An 8,841-nucleotide genomic window follows, 5' to 3' on the forward strand; every position below is an offset into this window, starting at 1 on the left:
AGCCACTAGAAGGTGTGATTTTCGCCCCAGACTCCTCCTTATCGTTCCTGTGTAGGCCAGCGGCCCACATGAACTACCACTCCCAGAATGCAGGGGACTTCTTACCCTGGGAAGCCCGAAGACACTGGGAAATGAAGTTCGCGACTGCTGGAGGTTGTGGCTGAGGAAGGGGCGGTGGCCAAGGGTTTGTCTCAGATGGAGGTACGACCTGGCCGCCGTTTCACACTTCGTGGAGGAAACAGGCCGCAGAGGCCCATGTCCTCAAGGAGAGGAGACGGGTGGTTGAAAGCAGAGCGGAGCACGCGTTCCCCTCAAGCCCCAGGCCGGGTGTCCCCAAGACTTAGACGCACACCTTTGCTTGCTGTAGAAAGGGTAGTAACTTGGGTTCTCACAACCTCTCCCCTCAGGGCTTGCTGCTAAGTGTCTGAACCTTGAACCCTCCCGGCCCTCAGCTTGCCCCGGAGGACGGAGAGGTAGGGGAGGTGGCCGCGGCGCGGAATTGTGGACGCACGCCCACTAGGGGCCGCTACAGGATTAGGGTCAAGGGTGGACGCACTCCCACCCACGCACAGAAACTAGTCGGGACTCGGCTTTCTTATCCTGAGAGGAAAGCACAGAAAACGCTTTATTTGGGTGATGAAGTAAACAGCCCCCGCACAGTTAACTTTCACGTGCGAAAACCTCACTGTCCTCGCTACACGGGATTGCTGACCCAGGCTTCTGCAGCCCGCGGTCATCTGGAAGGGGGCTCTTGGCGCCCTTTCTGTAATGCTTCTTAGAGCCGAATTTGCTAGACAGCCGAAACCGCGGTGCCGGGTCATAAGCCTAGTCAGCCCACCGGCCCGTCTTCGCTTTTTTCATTATTTGGCTGAAGGCAAAGAAGCTCAATATCCCTTCAGGTGGAGGAGGAAGGGGGCCTACAGGGAGGTCGAGGCCCGAGATGGCCTTGAGGTGGAGGAGTAGAGAAAAGTGGAGCGAATGGTCCATCCCGGCGGGAGCTGGCTGGGTGAGTGGCCGCGCATGTGTGCCTGCATGGAAGCCAGGCTGGGGCAGCCGGCTCCGCACAGAGGGCAGCGGTAGGGTGCAGCCCCGTGTGTCCGGAGGTGCTTGGTCATGGCCGAGAAGTCCCGCGAGCGCTGAGGACAGAGGCTGCAGGAGAAGGGCTTCTCTCCTATGGTGGGTGGAGGAGAAGGCTAGTGAAGGAAGGAAGGGGGAAGGCTGGCCTAGGGGTACAACCGGGCAACGGGCAAGGGAGTTGCGTGGGAGCTAGGCACGCAGAGAGGGACTTCGGGGCGAGCAGACCAGTGCTTAGAGAGAAGCAGACAACTTATATTGGATAGGACGCTCGTACCTGTGTGAACTCGGTAGTGTGTCTCCATCTGATGCTTGAGCGAAAACCTCTTTCCACAAACAGAACAAGAATAAGGCCTGGACCGAGCAGGAGGGAGCGGAGGACGTTGGCGAGATGAGCGGCCTTCTTTGCCAACAGGACCCACACAGGTTGCTAGTGCACCTATGGGGATAAAGAAGGCAAAGGAGGGCAGAGCTGGGAATCCCAGGGCTGGATCACTGAATCATCAGGGGCTATGGTGAGAGTAAAGCAAAAGCCCTGTCACTCTACTCACCAGTGTACCTCTGATCAGACTCTTCCATCTCCTCAGGGCTGAGCTTTGCGGGGCTCTGAGGGAGAGAACCTGGAGGAAGCAGAGTGAAGTAGGGGCCCTGCTCAGGCTGGACTCCTGCAGCCCCAGCCCCAGCCAAGAGACCATATTACAGGGTTCATGCAGGACAATGAGGCGCTTACCTGAGGTAGGTCTAGAGAAGGCCAACTGGTTCTGGTTCCAGAGACCTTTGTGGAGGTGTAGAGACAGTGGGATCCTGCGGGGAGGGGAGGGGGAGGGTGGGGGGTTGGGGAGAGGAGAGTAACAGACTTGGCAAAACCTGTGATCCTGACTATTCCCATCCTGGAGAGGAAGGTGTCATGAGTTCTCAGGGGCTGGGCTTTGGCTTCCCCTGTGGCGGGAGCTTGTTGTCCTATCTCCAACTCAGGAAATGTACAACAAGATAAGAAATGTGGTGCCTTTCCACCCATCAGCACTGCTTCACCTGAGCTACTCCCTCCCAACCAGGCTTCCATAAGTCCCCCTCACTCACCTCTGGTCCTGAGGCCAGACCTCTTGCCAAGCTCCATTAATGGGAGTGCTACGGGAGAAGGGAGTGCCATATCTTTGCGGCAACAACAGGAAGCTCCTCCATAGGGCAGGCTGGCCCTCCCCCAACCAAGGGGCCTCAGCCCACCAGGGCCTAGAAGTGATGCTGGTTTGGAGGGAACCTGGGTGGGGACGGGGGCCAGGCAATTCCCCCAGACTTTCCTCAGAGCCCCCTGGACTCTCCCTTACCCACATGATCACTTCTTGTTTGCCATCTACACCTCTGTGGTCAACAAGGGATTGGTTGAGTATCTCCTCTGATCTCATCTGCTCCCCCTGACTTTCCTGCACTGCCTCTGCTATCTCAGGGCTCTCTCTTAGTGGCCTGTGATGGTGTATTGTTTCCTGTTCTCTCCCACCAGTTCTAATAAACTTCTCTGGTTTCTGCTCTCCAAGGCCCCCCACTCCTCTCTCAGAATCCTTTGTGGGTCTCTCTGGCTCCTCCTGATGTTCCTTTAGCTCTTGACTCAGCTCTACTCTAGCCCTGTCTCTTCGAGCTTTCCTGCATGCCTCTTCCAGACACTGTACTCCCAAGGCCCTGGCTGCCTCCTCAAGGGGCCCCAGTTCCCCAGGTTGCAGCTCAACACTCTCCCCATAAACAAAGTACAGAAGCTGTGCAAAAGTGGAAGGGCTGATTCCTTTCACCAAAGTCCAGTGGCCCCTGTGGCCCAGCTGTTGGCTGACACCTGCCAGCACCAGGCTGTGGGCGGGGAACTCCTGGCTCCCCACGGTGATCATGGTATCACATAGTGCTGGCCAAAGCCTGGCTGCTAGCCGTACTAGCCGATCAGAGTCATAGGGGCTAGGCAGTCTTGTTGGGGACAGGGGCATTTTGCCTTGCCTGGGTACCAATCTCAGAAGTTCTGAGACAAAGGCCACAGTGTGAGGTCCATGGTAGAAAGGGGAGGAAGGAACAGCATATTCTCAAGCCTGTGGAGGTGAGGGGAGAAAGAGTGAGTTGCTGGTTCTGGATCAGAGCTCTGTCCTGAATGGAGCAAATAAACTAACCTGAGAGAGGACCTGAGCTTACCCAGAACCATAACAGGGGGCTGGGGTGGGGTGACAGGAGAATGGAAATTAGATCAAAGTCAGAACTTAAAAGGCAAGGACCAGGTAGTTAACAAGTATATCAAGTAGTGGGTTTCAGACTAGAATATAATGAATTTTGCCAATTAGCAATCTCTGACTTAAAGGATAGCAGATATTTATATTTCTGCTTCTCTGAGCCGCTCTTCAGGGAAAGACCTCTGAGTAGGCCAGGTTCTCTTCATTCAAGACAAAGAGATCACCATAAGACCTAGTCAGCCCAGGCAGTTAGGGGCAAGACACAGCTTCATGAGAGAGTTTAGAGAGCTGTTGTGTCCCCACACAAGCTGAGGGTCCTAAGGCAGAAAAGTCAGCAAGGCATGGGTCATAGCTGCAGGAGGGCAGGCTCCAAGGTATCAATTGATCATCTCCTTGAGGCTGAAGCTTCTAGAACACATCCTCAGAGAAGAAACTGGAAGAGACTGGTCATGTCCAGTGAGTTAAGAGAACAGGATACAACAAGCCACAGGAGAGAAGGCTCTTGACCCAAGGATGGAGAGAGGTTTTGGAGAAGACTTTGGCCACTGAGGACGTGAGAGAAAGGGAGATGAGAACTGTAGAGGGAGAGGCTATCTACTTTCAAAGTTAAGATAAGGAGATAGTTTAATTTTGTTTTTTAGAAGCTAAAAATGAAGAATAGAAAGACAGAACCCAACAAGGCAGAAATTTATCACACATCAAAACCAACACACTGGTTTTTACGAAGAGAACTGGGAACTCAGAAACAAAGAGACAGACCCAAGTGTCTCAGTGCCCACAGGCATATTCCTAGGTGTGTTGAGTTAGGACCCTTGTGGGAGGGAGGATTATTTCTTGGACACCTCAGGGAGAGGGCTACAGATTGGCAGGAAGTGAACAGAAAAAGGGGTATAATGAGAGGAAAGTCTCAGCTGGGGAGAAGAAACCACTCACCGTCTGCAGCTTCCTCCTGAACCACCGCATGTTCTGAACTGCTGTTTGTGCTCCTCCTGCCTACCCTCCACCCCCAATAACTCCACCCCTGAGCTCACAGTCTTCCATTGGGTGTCCCAAGTATCAATCTACCACAATCCCCACATGGGGTGTGGTTTTAAACCCCAGTGCTGCTTTACCCCTCCAGGAAAGAACACCCCTTCTACTTCCAGAATGCAGGCATTCTGTCTCCTAACCTCCCATCTCCTTATTTTATTTGTGAAATTCTAGAGTCAAAAAAGTGTATATCTTAGGCAACAAAAACTTTGAACTAATCAGACCTGCATTTGAGTCTCATCTTTGCCATTTACTAGTTGAGTCACCTTGGTCAAGCCATCTCTCTGAGCCTTGTGATCTCAACTCTGAAATAGGGATAGCCTCTGCTTATCTCATTTGGAGGTGGAGGTGAAGATGAAATGATGAATGTGGAAGTGGTTTGTCAGTACATAGCATCATTCAAATAATATTAATTCTGTTTCTTAGAGGTGTCAGTAGAGCTCTAACAGGTGAAGCTGTTTATACTGTCTCAGAAGTAAAAAAGACTAAAATATCTGGCTACCACTGCGGATGGGCTGTGTGAATGACTCAGATCCTTCCATCCAGCTCTGAAGGGGGCAACCCCAGAAAGGGTCCGTAGTGGTCTTTGAAGAGAAAAACTTAGTTTCTTGGGTTGATGACAAATGACATTTCTCTGAAATTGGGACTCTGGGGTTTCTTTCACTTCCTGCCCAAAGGGTCAAGGTCCTCAGAGATTTCCCCTCTTTTCACACTTTAGCACTTATTAACCTGGGGAAAGGATGAGGTCTGAGAAACTCAACAAATTTTTTTCTGTTTCTTATTATTTCATTATCCTCATCATGCTGTGGCAAATTTTCATTTATTCAACAAGTGATAAATCACTTATATGTTCCTGGCATATCATATATTGCCCAATAAATAACTGGAAAATAAACTAATGAGGCCCTGGTAGGCTGCTCTGGTGACAAGACATAGTCTGATTCCACCTTAGGCTTCTCACTTAGATCTTAATACCCTCCTAGGTTCAAATATTGTTTTCCTAAACTCCTGTTTCTCCTTTTGGTTCCAGGACCCCAAAGTATTCAGACCAGCCCCTACTTTCTCCCTCCAGACCTAACATGCCTTCCCTCTACCTTTCATTCTAGGTAGATGTTAACCCTTCCTAGATCACACAGGGTGTGCCAATGGGTGGGGCTGGTAGAGGGGCAATAATAGGGTGGAAGAGGGGAAGATGAGTCAGAGTGAAAGGGAAAATGCAAATGGGCAAGCTGTATTCATTTGCTACTCTGAATGTTAAATGTTTTCCATTTCTGGGCTTTCTAACTCCTCACATCACCACACCCAGGGACTCATTAGATACCCATATGAAAGACACTTGGCCTGGACACATATAAACACCAATGTCTGATATTTATTGTATACAGAGGGAATATCCTCCAAAAAAGAAGTACATAATCCCTGACGATACGGAATAAGTTGGGGAAGCCATGAAGGAAAACCCCAAGAGTAGAAGGAAAGGTACAGGGGTCTGGAAGATTACATCACCAATGTGGTCCTCCTCACCTCTCAGCCCCATATCACGTATCTGTGACCAGCACACCCATTGGTGTGGTTTGCGCACTGATGATCAAAAGAGTGGGAGACTGCCCAAAAGAAAGCATCCTTTGTAAGCCAAATGTAGTTGATGGGGAGCGTCAACAGGCTTTTACGAAGTCTAAAAGGGAGCAGAAGGGAAAAGGGAACTCCCCATTCAGTGAACAAAAGCCCTCAAGAATGAGAAACCCTTATCTTGCCTTCCATTTGGTGTCTACTCCATCACAAGAGTGTCCAAACATTTGGTATCTCTGGGCCACACTGAAAGAAGAAGAGTTGTCTTGGGCCATGCATTAAATAACAAACATTAACGAAAACAAATAAAATCTCATAATGTTTCAAGTGAATTTATGGTTTTGTGTTGGGCCACATTCATAGCCATCCTGGGTCGCATGTGGACCACAGGTCATGGGTTGGACACTCCTGAAGGATATCCCTTTAGAGAGTGCCTCTCTCCTTCGAGGTATCTCTATAGAGTTTTCTACACCTCAGCAGTTAGGCTGGTGACACTCTAGCCCATGCTCTGTCTCTTCATTTTCTACAACACAGCCCAAGCCATCTTGCACTGAGTGAGCAGTGACAGCAGAAGCAATTGACACTGTTCTTTTTATTTTTGAAAGGTCTCCCCTCCCCAGTCTCAGAAACCTTGTCTACCTTTCATTTCCCAGGCTAACTCAGTAGGAATCACCTGCAGTTGTCTCTCTGGGAACCACAGGTTATAAGGAACCAAGCCTGGATTCTGGGAGAGGGTAGAGTGGGTAGGAGAGATTAGGTAGGACATAACTGCAAGAGAAGCATGTGGGGAAAGGAGGCATAATTTTTGCCTCTCAGTCCTTTAGAATACTCATATTTCTAAGTAAAGTTAGAAATCTGGTATTTTTTATTGTTACTGATAAGCTTGACCAAGAACCCCTTCAAGTATAACCCAGCTTGATATAAAAATATCAATACAGCAATACAAGTGTGGATTCTCTTTAAATATAATTAAAATTAAATAATCAAAATAGACCAATTTAAGGGATGGTTTTATTTTCTGAAAAATATTCCCCTTTTATTGCATTTATTTTAAATACCAAGTAATTTCAAAGCCAAGTGTAACAAGATTCAATTTTTAAAAATTCTATGAGCTTCCCACTCTTCACAGGAACACATCTCTGTACCCAAATTAAGGTGATTAACACCCTCCCCTACCCACAGCATTTTCTATAGATTAAGACCAATTATCCAAATTTGACATAAACTTTCAAATGCTTGATCTTTTTAATTAAAATACATACAGAGGAGAGACACCACAGAGTGAATTCATTTCTTTCTTCCTTAAATCTATGTTCTATACAACCCAAGAACCAGCTATAGTCATAGCCAGGTGAGCTAAATCTAGGTCATAGAGACCCTATCATAGCACACCTTTTGTGGAGTAAGTGGATAAAGAACTAGACTAGAAGAAAAAAAAACTTAGGTTCCACTACATCCTCACAGTGAAGAGCTTTTTTCTTCAGCCCTAATATGGGGCTAACTCTTCCAAAACCCTCAACTTCCTCACGTGGACTGTTTTCAAGAGCAGTACTAAATACCAGTATTGCCTTAAAGCCAGGGAGAGAGCCTGACATCCTCTGGTTGTGTCCCTCCCCATAGGCTGAGGGGTCCAAGGGCAGCTAGGAAGTGCCCACCTGGAACCTGTGCCCATCCCTCAATTCTAGACCATGTTCTGGAAACTTGGAACCCTGGATCTCCTGGCCCAAATGGCCCACTTCTAGGGCCTACGTGGGCCTCAACCCTAAGCCTATACTCATGAAAGTGGACTGTGGTAGTGGTGTAACTTAAGGCTTTGACTGTGTGTGAGGGTCAGGTGAACTGAGCTTGGACATTTAGGCCAGTGCGTGAGATACCTTCAAATGTGCCCCAATAGCAGGTGTGGGAAGAAAAAGGGGAATCTTCATTTCTAGTCATGCCTAGGTCCCATAAATAATATGGGAGCCTACTTTATTCCAATAGTCCTTAACCTCTTAGGGGGTCAACATCCCCTTCTAAATGTAAGCCATGGAATCAACTCTTTACATCAGAAAATTGTAGACTCTCATACCATTTTTGCATATGAATGATAAGGGATTCACAGACCGCTCTGAAGCCCATCCTTGGACAAGCCAAATACTCCTTGTTTATCCCTGTGACCACTTTTCCCCCTCACCCCCCATAAAACAACATGTGTACAATTTTTCTGATGATTTCCAAGAGTTCACAAACCCTTGAAATCCACTCCCTTGTATCCCCCACCCTTGATTTAAGAACTCTCAGTGTACATGAAAGCCCTCTGAAAGCTTTAATGTCAGGTAGTGCTGGAAAAGCCAAGCAAAATTAGATATCAACACCCTGTCCCATAAGTGTAAAAGAGTCATCAGTAAGAACAACCTGAGTGATTTTCTAAAGAGCAGGATATTTCACACACCTCTTCCTGTGCTCCAGTACAATATATATCTATATTTGTATCTATATCTATATCTATCTTTCCCATTCACCTGCTCCATGCTTACAGCTTGATATCTTCTTGGAGTGACCAGAAAGATTTGGGGAAGAGTTTGGGACAGGGACTGAAATGCTCCAAACATGACCCTATCCAGATTTTGTATAGAACCACCGCAAGGCAATGATACTTCACGGAGGGCAAATAACTTGACTGGGGTTTGGAGACTCCCCCCTTCCCAGAACCTCCAGAAGACCATGGGCCTAACTTCCTGGCCACATTGTCCATCCTGGACCCAATACTGGAAAATCTGCCAAGAGCATCTCAGCCAAGAGTCCAGAGACCTGGAAAAGCATGCAGCCACATGTTCCTAGCACAGCCTGGATGCAATGACCCTTGACAACTTCTCATTGGGCTTTTGACCTCATCAAAGCTCACTCTCAGGCTAGGCTGGGTCCAAAGACCCTGGAAACCTCTCAAGTACACACCGGTTTCATCTCTTGTCCAGTGACTCCCAATAAC

General features: G+C 48.3%; 1 protein-coding gene across 4 annotated transcripts; it reads right to left on the reverse strand.

Moving 5' to 3' along the window:
* Positions 1-602: 602 nt before the first annotated feature.
* Positions 603-4,285, reverse strand: ZBTB32 (zinc finger and BTB domain containing 32). 4 transcript variants are annotated; one of them, XM_045185631.2, is made up of 6 exons: positions 4,209-4,285; positions 2,155-3,140; positions 1,805-1,878; positions 1,626-1,694; positions 1,352-1,546; positions 603-1,171 (listed from the first exon to the last, which is right to left on the reverse strand). In XM_045185631.2, exons 2-6 carry the CDS (start codon positions 3,039-3,041, stop codon positions 918-920), a joined length of 1,479 nt encoding a protein of 492 aa, XP_045041566.2. In that variant the 5' UTR covers positions 3,042-3,140; positions 4,209-4,285; the 3' UTR covers positions 603-917. The 4 variants fall into 4 exon arrangements, with proteins under 4 accessions (XP_045041566.2, XP_024433510.3, XP_053770687.1 ...); XM_024577742.3 differs by having other exon boundaries at positions 1,352-1,513; positions 4,209-4,284; XM_053914712.2 differs by having other exon boundaries at positions 2,155-2,202; positions 4,209-4,231.
* Positions 4,286-8,841: the final 4,556 nt, after the last annotated feature.

The sequence above is a fragment of the Desmodus rotundus genome, chromosome 12, assembly GCF_022682495.2.
Source record: "Desmodus rotundus isolate HL8 chromosome 12, HLdesRot8A.1, whole genome shotgun sequence".
NCBI classification, from domain to species: Eukaryota; Metazoa; Chordata; class Mammalia; order Chiroptera; family Phyllostomidae; genus Desmodus; species Desmodus rotundus.

Coding starts and splice junctions, on each gene's coding strand:
- ZBTB32 (XM_045185631.2), bottom strand. CDS start 3,041: ATGCCCCTGTCCCCAACAAGACTGCCTAGCCCCTATGACTCTGATCGG. Junction 1,879..2,154: donor GTCTGGCCTCAGGACCAGAG/GTGAGTGAGGGG, acceptor CCCTCCCCGCAG/GATCCCACTGTCTCTACACC. Junction 1,172..1,351: donor ACACTACCGAGTTCACACAG/GTACGAGCGTCC, acceptor CACCCACCATAG/GAGAGAAGCCCTTCTCCTGC.